This window comes from Enhydra lutris, unplaced genomic scaffold (genome assembly GCF_002288905.1).
Source record: "Enhydra lutris kenyoni isolate GAN:26980312 unplaced genomic scaffold, ASM228890v2 scaffoldscaffold7, whole genome shotgun sequence".
In the NCBI taxonomy this organism is placed as follows: Eukaryota; Metazoa; Chordata; class Mammalia; order Carnivora; family Mustelidae; genus Enhydra; species Enhydra lutris.
Window position 1 is genome coordinate 11,423,947 of NW_019154091.1, and position 17,824 is coordinate 11,441,770.

The 17,824-nt window shown below is 43.3% G+C and overlaps 1 protein-coding gene across 1 annotated transcript; it reads left to right on the top strand.

Annotated features, from left to right (window-relative positions):
• Positions 1-4,759: 4,759 nt before the first annotated feature.
• LOC111142257 (BTG anti-proliferation factor 1) lies at positions 4,760-7,514 on the top strand. Its single transcript, XM_022495303.1, has 2 exons — positions 4,760-5,221; positions 6,199-7,514. Exons 1-2 carry the CDS (start codon positions 5,074-5,076, stop codon positions 6,564-6,566), a joined length of 516 nt encoding a protein of 171 aa, XP_022351011.1. The 5' UTR covers positions 4,760-5,073; the 3' UTR covers positions 6,567-7,514.
• The last annotated feature ends 10,310 nt before the right edge of the window (positions 7,515-17,824 follow it).

Genomic DNA, 17,824 nt, shown 5'->3' on the forward strand with positions numbered 1-17,824 from the left:
CACAGAAACTCTCTTTATTATTTTCTGTCTGATGAATTGCAAATCATGGTTTTAAATTTAAATTTAATTTAATTTAATTAATGGTTAAATAGACCTATCAAACTACAAATACCCATTTGTAGTTTGATAGGTCTATTTAACATCATTCGAGAGCATTTGCTATGTGTTGGGCATTAGGCATTGGGGGTACAATAGTGAATTACAGAAGATGACTGCCCTCAAAGAATTTACAGACTAGGGGCGCCTGGGTGGCTCAGTCCTTAAGCGTCTGCCTTCAGCTCAGGTCATGATCCCAGGATCCTAGCTAGGATCAAGCCCCGCACGGGGCTTTTTGCAGGGTGGGAAGCCTGCTTCTCCCTCTACCACTCCCCCTGCTGGTGCTCCCTCTCTCCTTGCGTCTGTCAAAGAAATCAATAAAATCTTAAAGAAAAAAAAAAATACAGACTAGAAAGAGAGACTTGTAAACATAGTAAATCTAGTGTGTTTGGTGAGTCCCAGAGCCAGGGGAAGGGAAAGCAGAATGCCGTAGACATTTACTCAAGTTAGAGTCAGAAAATTTTCTTGGAGGATGAGCAAAAATTAACTAGGGAAAGGGGAGAGGAAGAAGGTATCTCAGGCAGAGGGACTAGCATATAAAATGAATAGCATAATAGCTTACTTTAGTGGTATCATCTTTATAGATTAATAGTTTAGATGAGTTCCCAAATGCAGACCACGATGATATGCAAAAAGTGTCATTTTGTGACCTGAAATTTATTCAATTAGAAAGACCATACTTTGTTCTAATATGGCTACCTCTCCTATTTTGGGGATGTTAAAATGTCATCCTTTTCCCAAAATGATAGTGATAGCAGATGGTAATGTGATTTAAAAAAAAAAAAAAATCTTTGGCAAAATAGAACATTTCAACCCTGTGTTCATCCTTAAATTTTACCAGTCTATGAAATAAAGAAAGAAGTCCATTCCCCTACCCTATGTAAATTTTTTTTTCTCTCTCTCTCTCTTTTTTGGTTAAAAAAACAACAACAACAACATAATAAAGTGTACAGATTTGTTAGTCCAGAGCAAATTATTCTGTTAACAGTTGCGCTGGTAGATGGGAATAGAAACCCCCAGCCCTTTGAAATTCGAGTTAGCCGTCCAATAGTTACCCCTATAGAAAGTACTTTCTACACGTCTAAGCACTCTTTCCAAGGGCCTGGCATTTGTGCTTTCACTTGCAAACTTATTTTGAAACCCAGCTCCATTTTCTGGATTTGCTTTGATAGAATTCCTAAATTTTGTTTGTCTATTTGTTTTTAGTGCTTCGATTTTTAATTTTTCTTGGTTTGGGAAATAAATTTGATATCATCAAATTGCCTGATGATGATATAAGCCAGCCAATATATACATTTGGCTGCTTCCTTAGTGCCAAAGAGAGTGCTAAGTAGTCTCTATGGTTATTCCACTTAGTCCTCACCACAGCCTTTAAGTTTCTGAAGAAAATAGAATGCGGAGGCGCAAGGAACTTGCCTCGTGCATACAGCCAAGAGAGCTGGGCTTGTCAAGACAGCTGACCCTTCAAAAACATAGGTTCGAGCTGTGTGGGTCTATTTTTATGGACTTTTTGATATACTATACTATGTTATAAATCTATTTTCTCTTATGATTTTAATAACATTTACTTTTCTCAGCATTACTTTATTGTAAGAATACAGTGCATAATACGTATAACATACAAAATACGTGTGAATTGACTTTATGTTATTGGTAAGGCTTCTGGTCCGCAGAAGGGTATGAGGAGTTAAGTGTTACGGGGAGCCCCAAGTAATACATGGATTTGACTACTTGTGGTTCCTTGCCCCTAATCCCTGCATTTTTCAAGGGTCAACTGTATTTGAGACTGCCCTATAGTTTAACCTAACAGTAAAATGAGAAAGTGCTTTTATAATTCAAAAGCTGTGGAGAAGCACCAGCTTATTTTTTAGATGGGAAGAGCCTGACTAAACCTCTGGAAAAATACTACTGAACATATATATGTCTAGAACTGAAAACTGTTAGTAATTAACATTGTGCCCTATCTAAAGCTTGCATTTAGGACCGATGTTTATTTCCAGCTCTCTCCCTGAGTTCTCCCTAGATTCCCCACAAAGAAGAGTAAGTTCTTAAATCCATTAGTCCCTTAAAATAATGATTTAAGGGGCGCCTGGGTGGCTCAGTGGGTTGGGCCGCTGCCTTCGGCTCAGGTCATGATCCCAGGTCCTGGGTTCGAGCCCCGTGTCGGGCTTTCTGCTCAGCAGGGAGCCTGCTTCCTCCTCTCTCTCTGCCTGCCTCTCTGCTTACTTGTGATTTCTCTCTGTCAAATAAATAAATAAAATCTTAAAAAAAAAATGATTTAAGGAGGGAAACATACACATACGATAAAAAACAGTGTGCAGGGGCACCTGGGTGGCTCAGTCGTTAAGCGTCTGCCTTCGGCTCAGGTCATGATCCCTGGGTCCTGGGATCAAGCCCCACATCAGGCTCCCTGCTAAGCAGGAAGCCTGCTTCTCCCTCTCCCACTCCCCCGCCTGTGTTCCCCTCTCTCACTGCGTCTCTCTCTGTCAAATAAATAAGCAAAATCTTAAAAAAAAAAAAAAAGAAAGAAAAAGAAAAAACAGTGTGCAGGTGAGTTTAACTTTCTGGTAACCCTATTCAACAGATTTTAAAAAGCTTTCAGAAGGGGTCCAGCCACTGCCTGGGAAGGCAGTTAAAAGTGGAGAGAACACGCCCTTGGGAGACAAGTCTGAGTTCAAATGCTAGCATTTTGTTAACTACATAAATTGTTTTGCAGAGGAGTCAAATGGAGCTCAGGATTATTAGGAGCCCAAGTTGGAGACCAGGCTTGGAGCAGAAAAACCTTCATTTGATTTATCATCTAATGCTCAAATGACTGATAATGAAAGAAAAGAGAAGAGCCAGAGATTAAGGGTGGGTGGAGTTAGGAGAGATATCAGAAGATCTTGTGCTAGGGCTACGACGATTATAAGAATTTACTTCTGTTTCCCTGTCTCCCTTTTGAGTAGTAAAAGAGGTTTGAAGTCCTCAGTGAATTACCATGACGTTTATTTTAAGCACAGTTCTTTCTGAAAAGTCCTAAGAGGAAACAAATGTGCCTTATTTACAATTATTTTTGAGGTACTCAATCAAAAAAATTAAGACGTTCACAAAACTCAATGCTTTTAACATACCATCTTAAAAGTATTTAACTTAGTTCACATGTAACTAGTTATTGTGTATGAATGGAAAAAAAAATCTGTAAGCTGTTCTTTCAAACCCAGTTTTGCATATTTCATTTAAACAATAAAACGTTTTCTCCCTCCGCTTTATAACGTCCTACTTTTGCTTCATTTCTATATATCCTTTGGTGCAGTATTTTAAACACACACACACACACACACACACACACACACACCCCTCAAAGTGGTGTGTTTTGCAATACTGATGACCAACTAAACTCAGGGTATTTATTTCCATCTGGTAGACTTCAGCTCCTGCCTCTTGTTTGCTTTCTCCATCTGCCCGACTCACCATCTTTTTTTTTTTTTCCCTCCTCCTTAATGGAGTTAGAGTTAACCCACTCTTGGGCTTAATCGTTTTAGCAGGCTCAAGCCATAATACAATTGTCATTTTTTTTTTCTAGTTTTGCAAGTAAGGTTTCCAGTAAACTCAAATGTCTACGACTAATACTTTCACAAGTTTCAACTCTAATCTTTATTTTCTTGCTTTTATAATGAGCAGCAGAACTCAAAGGGCCCGACAGTTACTCGGACTATAAAAAAAGAAGCTCTGGTTAGGGTTTAAACGGTGTAAAATGCATTAAACAACTCCCCCCGCCCCCCAATACAGCTTAAACTTCACGGGATCCGCGTGACTACATTTATCTTCAATAGCAAGCTTTCCTATCAGCACTAAGTTGGATTCTGTAAGGTCTCCACTCATCTCGTTTGCCTCCAGAAGTTACTGAAACAGCAACCACAAAAGGCTTACTAGCCTTTTCTTTATTTTGCAGTTAAACTTTTACAAAGACATCCCCCACTCCTCCCCGAAGGTGGAGCAGGAAGGGCTCCCTGGAGTTGGCAGGGCCTCTACTAGGAGACCTCGGCTCCCTGGGCTGCAGAAAGACCCGCAAAGGTCCTCTTGCTCCACTTCCTCCGCACCTTCCGCATGGGGACCCGGACCGCCCTGCTCCGCACATGCCTCCAGCTTGGGGATCCAGCCTTTCAGACCGGAGCAGGAACGGGATACAAGGGATACAAACACCCAGCGCGCGAGTGGACAGGTGTCACGGACTTGCAGCCGAATCCGCGCGCGCGGACAGCCTGAGCCGGGCGGCTTTTATCTGCCCAGCACCGAGCCTCCCCGCCCGCGAGCCCAGGCAGCGCACTTTCGCAGAGGATGCCCTGGCGCTGGGCCCGGAGTTGCTGAAGGGGGAAGGAGGAGCTAGAGTTGGGGGCGGGGCTTTCACACGCGCACTCCAGCTCGGCTCGATCCCCTGGCCACAGCCCGCCGGTCTCCGGCCGCGGCTCTGGAGTTTATTTGTTTACAAGCAGATTACGTCAGCTCCTCCCTCTCCTCCCTGTCTCCGCATCCGCCCCCTGCTCTCTTTTCCCGCCCCCTCTGGCTCCGAATCTGGTGCGTCACAATGGTGCGATCTGCGGATTGGCTGGAGTCGGCCGTCATACTCCGGCTACGCCACTTCCTTTCCGCGGCGCTATAAAAGCTACTGCACGGCGCCAGCTTCTCTTCGCCCCTCCGAGCTGGAAATGCAACTGTTGGGAGCTTCGGAGGCTGGGGAGCTGGACGCGGAGGCGGCTGGGGAAGTCCGAGCGATGTGACCAGGCCGCCGTCGCTCGTCTCTTCCTCCCGCCTGCCGCCTCCTGTCGTGAAAATAACTTTTTTACTATAAAGGAGAAAAAAAGTAGCTGTCCGTCCCTCCCGCCCTCTTTTCCTCTCAGCCCTCTCACCTGCGAGGGAGCCCGGGGTGGCCGCTCCGCCGTCGGGGCCGCGCCGCCGAGCCCCGGCCGCCCCGGGCCGCCCCCGCCCGCCGCCCCCATGCATCCCTTCTACACCCGGGCCGCCACCATGATAGGCGAGATCGCCGCCGCCGTGTCCTTCATCTCCAAGTTCCTCCGCACCAAGGGGCTCACGAGCGAACGACAGCTGCAGACCTTCAGCCAGAGCCTCCAGGAGCTACTGGCAGGTGAGCCGGCCGCGGCGGGAGGGCGACGGGCACCGGACGGACACGGACCGCACACTCCGGGCGGGAGGCGGGCCGAGCCGTCGGGCCACGGGAGCCGAGTCTCTGCCCCGGGCCGGCAGCGCTCGGGTCCCGCCGCGGGACCGGGGCTGGTGCGCCAGGCGGCCGCTAACGGCGGGTCCTGGCGAGGGTTTGGGGGCTGGGCCGAGGGCGCCCCCTCCCCCAACGGCTGGCCCACGGAGGGGAGAAGGAAACAGGCGCACAACAAAGAAACTACGGCCACTGAGGCGGGAGCTGCGGTCCTCGGACCGTCAGCGGTTTTGGGGACAAAGGAGCTGTGGGGCCGGGGTTGGTTCGACGCCCCCTCCCCCAACCCCCTCCAGCCGTTGTGGGCTCGGCAGCCGGGCCCGGGGGTGGGAAACCGCGCCGCTGCCCCGGGGCCAGCCCGGGACGGACGTGCCGTCTTCCCGCGCCTCCTACCTCTGACCATTAATCATCGGATTTGTCACCGGTTCAGTTACAGCCCTGCCCAGAGCGTGGTTTAGGGTTGCTTGTTTTTCTTCCCTTTGGGGATAACAGTTCGGTGGCGCTTCTCCTCCAGAGCCATAAACCCCATTGTGTGCGGCTGGGCTGGGGTGGGGTGGAGAAAGTAAACAGGTTCCCGCCTGGCCGCCGGTGCCATCCGGCTGCCCGGCCAGCCGAGGCCGCGCGCCGGATTCCTGTTCTGGCGGCTTGACCGGTTGGTTCCTGGAGATTGTTTTGTCCCATGCTACTGTGTTATTTCTAAAGCCCTGCCCGCGCTCTCCCCAGCCCCGCACACGCACAGTAGCGAGAGCAATGCTGGGCATTTTTTAAAAGTTGATAGTTTAAATTTCTCACTTCTCAAAGGAGCCAGCGGAAGAAGGAAGCTACAGCGGGCTCTAACAGTAACGATCTAAAGTATTGTTTCTCTGTTCTTTTCTTTTCTTTCTTCCTTATAGAACATTATAAACATCACTGGTTCCCAGAAAAGCCGTGCAAGGGATCAGGTTACCGTTGTATTCGCATCAACCATAAAATGGATCCTCTGATTGGACAGGCAGCACAGCGGATTGGACTGAGCAGTCAGGAGCTGTTCAGGCTTCTCCCAAGTGAACTCACACTCTGGGTTGACCCCTACGAAGTGTCCTACAGAATTGGAGAGGATGGCTCCATCTGCGTGCTGTACGAAGCCTCACCAGCAGGAGGTAGCACTCAAAACAGCAGCAACGTGCAAATGGTAGACAGCAGAATCAGCTGTAAGGAGGAACTTCTCTTGGGCAGAACAAGCCCTTCCAAAAACTACAATATGATGACTGTATCAGGTTAAGATATAGTCTATGGATGGATCATCTTATAATGGATGGATAAATTTGATTTTTGCTTTGGGTGGGCTCCTCTTGGGGATGGATTATGGAATTTAAACCATGTCACAGCTGTGAAGATCTGGCACAAGATAGAGTGGTAAAAAAAAATTTTTTTTAAGTGACAGTGCCATAGTTTGGACAGTACCTTTCAATGATTTAATAGCCTGTGAGTCCAAGTAAATGATCACTTTATTTGCTAGGGAGTGAAGTCCTAGGGTGGTTTCAGTTTCTCCCAGATGTTACACCTAAATTTTTTCCATCAACCCCTTTAAGGCAAATCTGTATTTCAAAGAACCTTTCTCTGCAGTAGATCTTGCAGAGGAAATTTGCACTATTACACTTGAAAATTGTTAACTTTTTTGGCAGCTCAGTAGGAAAGCTCAACATTTTAAATGTGGTAGTACTGGAAATTTTGACAAGACTTTTACCTAGCACTTAAATATGTATAAATGTACATAAGACAAACCTAGTAAGCATGACCTGGGGAAATGGTCAGACCTTGTATTGTGTTTTTGGCCTTGAGAGTAGCAAGTGACCAGAATCTGCCATGGCAACAGGCTTTAAAAAAGACCCTTAAAAAGACACTGTCTCAACTGTGGTGATAGCACCAGCCAGCTCTCTGTACATTTGCTAGCTTGTAGTTTTCTAAGACTGAGTAAACTTCTTATTTTTAGAAAGTGGAGGTCTGGTTTGTAACTTTCCTTGTACTTAATTGGGTAAAAGTCTTTTCCACAAACCACCATCTATTTTGTGAACTTTGTTAGTCATCTTTTATTTGGTAAATTATGAACTGGTGTAAATTTGTACAGTTCATGTATATTGATTGTGGCAAAGTTGTACAGATTTCTATATTTTGGATGAGAAATTTTTCTTCTCTCTATAATAAATTGTTTCTTATCTTGGCATTTTAATCAATCTCTTGTCATGATTATAGAGGTTCAGCTATAAAAGATAACGTTTCTCAGAAGACTTAGGTCCTATAAGCTATGTGAATGTCAGTTGCACACTGGTCATGCTGAAAAACATTTGATAGGAGTGAAGATGATCTGTGTCTACATATTTAGGTGTTAAGAGGAAACACAGGGTAACTTTTTTTTTTTAATCTCTAAAGTCAAAACATGGACACATTCCCAGGCTAATCTCATGAAATGAGGATGAGAGACAAAGGTAACATCCACCAAACAAAGTGGTACTCAAAAGGATTGCATGTCATTGCTTCCCTGTTGAAGTGAAGATCTAAATGTTCCATTCTGCCCACCTTTGAGAAACAATTACTTTGCCCCATGGAATCCTTGTTCCATTAGAAAATCCTGGGGTAGATGACCCATAGTCTTAAAGAACAGGCTAATCACTGCAGAGATTGGTTGCTTTTTGCTTTTCATCAGCTGCAAGATTACATAAAAATCACTTAAGCTGGAATTCAACAAAAGGTACGTTTGAATTTTTATTCTCAAAAGTTGAAATGTGAGTTTTTGATTCCTCCTCTTTGGATTTGTTTCAGATAAATTCTAAGAACCTAAAATAGAGTGCCGGAGTGTAGATTACCCCACTACCCGGTATGATAAAAACTTGTTGGTAATTCTTTGGTTGTAGAGGATAACATGGCTCTTCCGTGGAAACTGAAAATGGGGAATTTTGAGTTCGCCTTTACACAGTTAAGTAACTTAGCATATAGTGGCTTTTTGGGGAGGTATTTATGTAAACATGCTCACAGTGGAAATATTTAGCAATTTAGGTTACTTGAAATCCATAGAGCCAGATTTGGGGATTGATGAATGACGGGTGCCGTAGACTACACGGGAATACACAGCTGAATGTGCAGGTGTTTAGAATACAAACTGTGCGTGTACCTCACAGATCATTCTTGGGTATTTGCTTTATAACTACAGTGCATGGAACCCCCTTGCCCTTTACGGTTTTATTTTTCAGTGTGTTCTTCGAGAAAGCCTCCCAGTTTTTCAGATTTGAATGTGCAATGAAACAACTGGTGGTACAGTCTACCCCAGTCTCACCCCAGTTCTGACCACTATTTGCCAACCGCATCTCCTCCTCTGAAGCCCCGTGGTGCTTAAAGTTCTGCATACTAAATCATTGGACCTGAAGGCCAAGGATCCAGAGAGTTGAGGAATAAATTCTAGTACCTAAAACTTGTGTCCTTGAACCTGTCCTCAGATGGAAAAAAATTTTTGAAGATTTTGACATCAGACTTTTCAGTGCTTAAAAAGAAATGCAGTAGGAAGAGAACTTACTAAACATTTTAGAGTTCAGGTGATGTCTGGTATGTAAAGAGCTGATAAGTTGCTCTTTAAAAAGCATCACTGAGACCTAGCATCCGGCTGTTAGCTGTGACTTTAATTTAACCTCCTATTCCCCAGACAGTTGTCTACGGTACAGTAGCTGAGATTTCTCATTCATTGCTTCCGTGCAGTGTTCTGCCTAGCTATTTGGATGGAAACATTTGAGTGTCTGCTGTATGCACACGCAGGTGTGTCCCAGACCTGCATATGTGTAAAAGCACATTTCTGTGTGCTTTTAAGAAATGTAATAGTGATCACTGAAAAGGCTTTTTACACTGCCTGAGATAGTTTCTCAGAAATCCTTTCAAGAGGGGATGACAGCTTTCAAAACCATTCATTGCCATTGGCACCAAGGGTTCATAATTACCGGCAATACATTTAGTAATGTTACTTTCTGAATTTTAATGAGTAGTTTTAAAATTATTTCCTTTTCCCCAGATGTAAGTACTGTCTTGCTCAGTAACGCTGAAGCAAGGCTTACCCTAGTTCATGCAGGATAATGGGGCTGTCTTCCCTTTCAGTCTGGAATGGGAGTCACTTGTCTGTCTGTACCCTTAATAGGCAAGATTTCTATATTGTTAGACTGGAAAGGCCACTAGAAAATCGCTTCCTGGTCCTGTTGCACAAATGATTTCCTCAAGTCACGGTTACCAGTTGGAAGTAGTTTGTTTTGTATATATGTTACAGATCTTGGAATTGGCCTTCATGTTAAAAGGAAGCAGTATTCCTGACTATTCTGGTGTTTAGTAACTAAAGGTTAAAGTGCTCTACTGTATATTAAAGTTTAAAGATCATTCCTCTCCCCTTCGCACCCCTGTTTCAGCTAATGTGATAAGATGTTATTGATAAGCCAGGGGGAGAATTTATCAACAGTTTATTTCAGCTTGTCTGAAGCAATAGATTTCTTCTCTATCTGAAGGTGTAGGGACTGCACAGTGTTTAGTCCCCTCTCAAGTCTGTACCTGAACTTTTGTACTTGGCAGCTGCTAAAATACAGCAATACTTTATTTTTTATGTTTGAAACATAACAGTATGAAAAACTTTCGTAGTGAAATAGTTTGTATTCCTAACCGAACTAAGCTGCTTACCTGAGTCCTGAAGTCATTTCTATTACTACAGATAAGTCAGAGGAATTTATATATGATGATTTATAGTTTCTGGCTATGTCTGTAAGTCTTCAACATATATACATACATATATATATTTATATTTATACATATATATATAAATTGTATTTTTTTTCTGAGAAAAACGTAAAGTGAAGAAACATTAAAGAAGATGTTATATTTAGTAGTTTTAAGATCCTCCTAAGTAAGTAAGCCACAGAGTGTATCAATAGTTAGGTTTGACACCATTTCCTCAACAGTTAATTTCTGGCAGTTTGTTGACTGCAGTTTTACATTAGCTAACCGATTTCTTTTGGTATTGTTCAGTGTTTCAAATGGATAGAAAAATGATAAGGCTTCCAATTTAATTTCCAGTTAAGGATTTTCAATTTTTGTAAGTGTTTTCCTGTCATTTCACAGTTGAATAATCTCACAAGGAACATTCTGGAGTTCAGCTTCTGACTTTTATAGGAGGCTTTTTGTGATATTTATCATTTTTAATGTTGGTGAATATCGAGATTTGTGCAGCAGAGACATTTGGCAGAGAGTTTGGGAACTACTACTGTAGGGTTTCTGTAATTCATGAATCTGGGACAAAGTCTGCTCTCAGTATGTGAACATGCAGGTCAAAGTGGTAGTAAGGTTTATGGCCCATTCTAGGTGGAAACTGGGCTTGGGGGAGGATTGGATGGGAAGCATAAATAAAGCATGTTCCTGAAGGCATTTTTAAAGAAATTCAAGTATAATGCTTAATGTCTTTATGCATTTTATAAAGAGAGAATATTTTCTAAGCTGTTTTTAACTACTTGATTGTTAGCCTCTTTCCTTGTGCCTTTAAGTTGTGAAGGCCATTTGTGACCCCACTCCTGAAGATGGAAGGGTGATTAAGTGTAGGCTAGACACCTAACATCACGAGAGAGACCACCAGGCAGGAAACAACAGTGAAGTTAAGTGCATTTCTGTATTTGGAGACCATCACATCAAATGCTAATTATTGTTTCAAATCACAACAGAAGACATGGTCACCTCTGGGTACATTTAGTTTTAATAATTCTATAGATAGGTGATCTCCAAAGTACCTTCATGACATTCTCTTCAAGTATTTTTGCACATGTGTGTGTATAAGCGCATGGTGTATTTTATAAACAAATACACATACAGTGGGGGTGTATTCTGTTGATAGGGGTGCGTTGATGAAAAATGTTTAGAGACACTTTCTACATCATCACTAAGGTAGATGAGTACTGTCTTAATAACTTGTGATTATTACCTTAAGTGATCAGTCTTCAAATGAGAAGCCCTTGTAACATTTCGAAGAGGGTTATCTTGTGTAGTTTTAGTTTACCTGCTTAGGTCCTTATTTGTACAATGAAGATCTCTGTTACAGCAACAGAAACCCCAAATTAAGTGTTCTAGCAATTCAGGGTCTGTGTGCTCTACATATTAACCTAAGTACTGCTGTGTGTCAAAATCTACATTTATGTTTTCAGAAATTTTCTTTTTAAATGTTAGGGCTCTTGTAACATTTCCTTTACTTGCACTCATGGTTATAAAAGAACCCAGTTAACAGAGCTGCCCATCCGTGATTAAATTAGCTTTAGCGATTACAGGTTAGCCACAAGTCTCTCTGGTTCTGAGCAACGTCTAAATTTGTAGGAAGGTGAGATGACTGCAAATTGGACTTTATTTGAAAAGATTCTGTAAGTGGACCTAAACCCAAGATGACAAGATTTTGACAGTTGCACCGTGAACAGGATTGGATACATCTTCCAGTCTTGATTTATGGCAGTGTTGTCCCCCCGGGTCAGTAGACTAGATGGAATTGTATTTCCTGTAAATTACACTTGTGAGCCCTCAAGTTACCAACGTACATTTCTTATTTGACCTCCCACCAACTGCGTGAGGTTGGCAGATAGGTAGGTCGGCATTTTTTAATCTGCATGTTGTAGATGGAAAAGCTGAGGCTTAGGGAGTTTAAGTAATCTGTCCCAGACTCAGATGGCTAGTAAATAGCTCGTTCATAAATTGAACTTGGTCTTTGGACCCCAGAACCCGAGCTCTTAACTATCTACTGGTATATTGAGGAGTATAATTTATTCATGGTGTTTCATTGTTGGAACATGCAGGTTTTGATTTCTCTTTGCTAGCATTGGTCATTTTCTGCCGTCAAGCCCTTTCACTCTCCAGTCTCACAAGGCCTAGAACTGTTTTAAAAGGAGGCTTCTTTCTTCAGGAGGCATTTGGGACTTAGTATAAAGAACACTAGTCTTGGACTCAGAAAAATGAGCCGGAATGCAGGCCTGTACCAGCTACCAGCTTGGGACTTTGGACAATTTGCCTAGCCTCTCGCACCCACCACCCCATATGTAAAATGGGATACAAATAAGCCTGTTAAACATGAAAATATCTAGCAAAGAATGGTTGGATTCTTGGAAGTTGAATACACCATCTCTTGGAGGCGAATTGAGCAGATTGTTTTCTCGGTTTCTTAAAAATCTGATGTCACTGTGATTGTTCAGAGTTTCTTGAAAGTCAGCTTTAGCCAAGAGCTATAAGAAATGTACTTGTATTTTTTGAAATACTATGGGAAGGAAGATGGACGGACTCCTTTCTTAAAAGTGGAACTACGGACAACCCAGGTGTTGCCTATTTATTTTGCAGACTTTCCTGAGCTGGGTCCTTAACGTAGTGCTTTTCAGAGCTATTTTCTCAGTAAAGGGCACAAAAGAAGGATTCCCTTTGGATCTTCCGTCTATCTCGAGCACCTTCCATTGAGAGATGGGACGAGCAAGCTTGTGTGGCCCGGCAGCCCTGGGTGGGGCAAGTTTGTGAGCTTTATCTTGTCTAAGCCCCTTGTCTCTCTGCTGTAAGAAGTAAGTTGACTTTTCCCAGGGTCTGCGGTCCTTCCAGCCATTGGTACTTGGCTATGCTTTTGTTTCAAACAGTGGTTTTCAAACAGAACTCGGTGGTTCTTGATCTCAAGTTCTTAATCTAGAGTGGTATGAGTACTTCCTTCACCCAACGAAAAGCAGTCTTTTCTTAAGTTACCAGTCTGGCTTTGAGTTTCTTGGGCTGTAAGCTGATGCAACTTTTGCTTGAATCGCTAATAATGTGAACTGACTTCTTCTAGTTAGTCATAAATGAATCAGTAACCATGTGTTCTTTTTAATTTAAACTCAAGTCCCTTTTTCTATGTGAACGTACCAGTCATCTGTACTGGGTCCCCAGCTCAGTGCTGGGTTGTAGAGCGTTACTGCAGACCTCAGTGAAGCAGGTACTCAGCCGGAAGAGCTTCTTGCTAATTTATTTTGCAATAGTATGGGAAACAAAGGGCCCCATTCTTAAAAGAACCTCAAGATACTTATAGGCAAAATTTCCCTGACCCTTTCAGAAGTCTTGCATCTCCAAATTCCCTGCTTGGAGTCATGTGTAGCCTTGTAAATTAGTGTGTTCCTATAATGTTTAAGGTTGTGATGGAAGAATACTAAGAGTCTAGAACTAATTAAAACAAGGTTAAGGTGGCCAGTCTGTGTTGTCAGACCATAGTTACGGTTATGGAGTTAGAGATGCAGCCTTATTTAATACGGAAGCCTTAGACACAAGCTCGCTTCTCCGGACTCCCAGATTCTTGCATTTCCCCCGTTACTCTATCCTTTATGTCCCCTGGGATGCTTTCTTTTCTTTTTTTTTATTTTTTTAAAATATTTATTTATTTGAGAGAGAGCAAGAGTGCGCGCGGGGTTGGGGAGGAGCAGAGGGAGAGGGAGAGAAAGTCTTAAGCAGACTCCATGCTGAGTGTGGAGCCCAGTGTGGGCCTCGACCTCACAACCCTGAGATCACGACCTGAGCCAAAATCAGCAATCGCACGCTTAACTGTGCCACTCAGCCGCTGCCTCCTGCAATCCTTTCTAATGGTTGGAATACGATTGGAGTTGTGTCCTGCCTGGACCACATTCATTAAGTACTTATTAAGTCTCCCTCTGTGCCACATACTGTGCCAAGCTCAGGGTTCACAAAGGGTCACCATCTCTGCCCTCAAGGGACTTCGAGCCTGGTGGTAGAGAGAAGTTACCAAACATGTAGAAAAACTGGGCCTGATATGCATTAAGGGAAGGGGTGTCCTGAGAGCTGTAATGGACATGGGGGCTACCTTATGGAGGCTTCCCAGAGGAAGGGACACGAGCCACGTCTAGAGGATGAGTGGGAGTTGGCATGAAGAAAGCGGAATGGAGAACAGTACGCAAAGTCTGGCTGGAGTATCCATGGTGCTTGGGAGGGATGGAGTGGAGTGGAGGGGACTCAGGAAGGGAGGCCACCCCATGTGAGGCTTTGTAGGTAGGAAACTTATTTGATCAATAAGTTTATCAGTTGAACTGTGACTCGAGAGAGTAAAACAGGGTGCTATTAATCATTAAACCCAGGCTATAAGCGGATAGAACAGTTTCCTTGCTTTTATAGCCCATGTTAAAGTATTATCTCTTTGAATAAGGGCCCGATCACCAGCAACTATCTGCTTCCTAGTGAATGCATCAAGGAGTTAGATCACCTTTTTCCGTCAGAAAGGAACCCAGACAGAACTCAAGAATGTTTTTCAGAACAGCTAGGTTGTTAGTGATTTGTTTTGGTACAGACAATAATGACTTACGAGTGCTAAAAGTTGAGCATGGGAAGTTGATGTTTAATGTGAGCTACTAGATTGGAGGCACTTTCATGGCATGTGAAATGGCACAATTCAAATTCAAACACATCTTGGATAATTTCCCGCAGTTTCTTGTTGTTGTTATAGCTCTTGCCATTTTTGCAGTGTTTATTAAACAGAATTAAAAACAAAACCAGTTTAATTCTAGGTTTATATTTCTACCTCCTAGGCATAACTTTCAGGGTGTGGGCTACCAAAATTTTTTTTTCTTTAAGTTGACGTGAAAATTCAGTATAGTTAAATGTAGAGAGTTTGGTAGATTTTGTGCACCTATGTGATCCACACCCCAACGAAGAGAACATTTCTAGAACCCCAGAAAACTCCTTTTTGGGGCACTTAAAATGTGATTAAGAAAAATGGTTGTGGAGCCAGGCCTCAAATTAGAAATGAGTTGTTTTCCCTCTCCTCTTCTTACTACTTTATTTTTGCTTCCTAAACATGCGGTAATGGTTACTTTAAACATGAAGCAAATTGTCGCCAGAAGAAACGTTGCCTTTCAACTAGTTATGATTTAGTGGTTACTAATATTGTATGTCCCTGCCCAATTTGTTATGGCTTTTTGTCTTTTAGAGTAAGTAGTAAAATTTGAGTCATATCACTGACTCACGAGCTTACTAAGAATTGCCTGGTGTTTGTTATTAGGCTAGAATTTCAGAATCTCGATCAATTGAAAAAGATTGCGATAGTGCCAAATTTACATAATGCCACCCTTTTTCACTTAGCCTGATTATGCCACTATAGTAGGTTTTGCAGATAAGAAGAAGAGTGTTAAACCTGTATATATAGCTGTGTCCTAGCCTTGAGCACTTTCTCCCATCTTAAAATTCTCAACTCCCAGTTGCCAAAGAGCAATGAGAATATTCACCCAAGTTACAGCGCAATCAGTTGTGAAACTGACTGAACCCGAGAGCTGTGTGTCACTGTCTTTAAAGCTTCTTGAATGCAGGGATGAGAAGATTTGTCCTAAAGAGGCTGTTAATAGTTTGGGACCTACTGAGGGAGAGGGAAAGGAAAAAAAAAAATTCACTAGTGATTGGAAAGGGGATTTACTGCTTGTTTTTCCTGGAGACTTAGTGTTCTGATCTGGAACGAGATCTGGAATTAACTCTTTTTCTGGGAAGGACAATATGTTCTGCTTAGCAAAACCTCTGTTGCCAAAGCAATGGTGGGTTGTGACGGGGATGGTGGTGAGCACCCATAATACTTAATATTTCAATACCAAGTTGGACTTTTCCCCCTGACACTTCAATTCAGAAAGGATGGCAACTCAGTGGGGATACAAGAAAGGTTGAAGCTGGATTGGGTTACTGGAGACTCGTCAATAACCCATTTCTGATGAGAGAAACCCCTACCCCAAATATGCATCTCATTTTTTAAAGAAGTTTCAAAATGGACAAAAAGAAAAAAAAAAGAAAAAAAAGGTTTCATGCATTAAGTACAGGAAAATTCCATATGGCACTTCACTGTATGCAAGGTGAAGAGGATTTTCATTTATTTCAGGCTCTGTCCTCTTACTGACAAGCTTCCCCAGTAGCACCGGACAGCCTCAGACCCCCTGCTCTGCTGATCTGGTGCTCTCTTCTGTAAAGTTCTGAGCCGATGCTGCAGGCACTTCTTGTAGATTTTGAGAGTATCAGCACTTGTGGGCATCCCTTCCCTGGCTCCTCATCACAGACCCGTAACAGTTGACATTTGCTTCTCTAGTCATCTCTGAGTCAAAGAGATGTGGTCTGGGGAAGTTCAGAGCTCGCCCCAGGTCATAGAGCCATGGGACTGTTCAAGGCTAGAACCCAGATTTGTCCTGGGTCAAGCACCAGCACCCGACCTGTAACATCCCAGCACACTGCTTTCTGAGCCCATCCTATTGTAGCTGTTCGCCTTCAGGTCGGATTTTTCCATTAAATACAAAGCCCTTGAAGTTGGGAACGCTTCGACCAGAGCTTTGGAAGATGGTAAATTAGTTCTTCTGTTTGTCCATAAGTATCTGCTGAGCATCTGTGATATGGCCAGCATTGTTCTGGGCTCTTAGAGATACAGCCGTGAACCAGACAAAAATACCTACCCTCGGAGGGAAGGGAAGCAAGCCAGTAGAAGACATATGTCAGATGGTGAGGGTGCTAAGGGGCAGGGCTGCCATGTTGGTACCATGAACATTGGACCAGTTGTGCAACAGCGTGTGAGCCCAGCAGAAAAGAGGGAGAGGGAGTTCTGTTGCGAGGGGCAGATACAGGTTGCTATTTTACGTAACATAGGGAAGGCTTCACTTCAACTGATAGTTGAGCAGAAACTTGAAGGCGACCAGAGAAACAGACTAGGAGAGATCTTGGAAAAGAACATTCCATTCAAATAATTGAGTGAATTCCAAAATCCTTCCAGGCTCATTTCTCCTGAAATGATTGTAATTTGGAACTCTTGGACACTAGCAGAAAGTCAACACACCTGGTTTCTGGCAGCGGTTTTCCTGACCTTTTTTTTTTTTTTTAAGATTTTATTTATTTGTTTTTGAGAGAGAGAGAGCATGAGCAGAGGGGAGGGGAAGAGGGAGAAGGAGAAGTAGACTCCCTGCTGAGCATGGAGCCCAACGTGGGGCTCGATCCCAGGACCCTGGGATCATGACCTGAGCCAAAGGCAGACACTTAACTGACTGAGCCACCCAGGTGTCCCTCCTGACCACTTTCTACTCAGTTTCCCGGTTATCGTGTGCCACAGGAATCCGCAGAGCTTTCATTACCAGGGAACCCAGCTAGATTATTTTTCTTCCTCTTCATTTTAGAATTAGAAATCATAATAAACAGGCTGATAAGAAGGCCCGAATTTGGGAGGGGGAAAAAAAAAGTCTGATTTCTTTAAACTCTATACCTACCACGGAGCCCCCGAGTTGTGAAATGAGAAAGAAGAATCAGGGTGGGGTACGATGCAGGCACAGCAAGAGGCTCAGAACTTCGTTAGGAGGTACAGCTAGGCGAGCCGACGGACAGCGCAGCAAACAGAAAGGCTTTTCTTGCTGACGTTTAGATACCTGAAAAATCCAGTTATCCGAAAGGCCTATTCCTCACAAAACCTGAGACTCTAGTAGGAGACCCGTTATTATTCAGAGCCCGTGGCCTTTGCTTCTTATG

Excerpts from the sequence above, each read along its gene's own strand:
- LOC111142257 (XM_022495303.1), top strand. The coding sequence starts at position 5,074 with ATGCATCCCTTCTACACCCGGGCCGCCACCATGATAGGCGAGATCGCC. Across the intron at positions 5,222-6,198 it reads CCTCCAGGAGCTACTGGCAG|AACATTATAAACATCACTGG; the intron begins GTGAGCCGGCCG and ends TCTTCCTTATAG.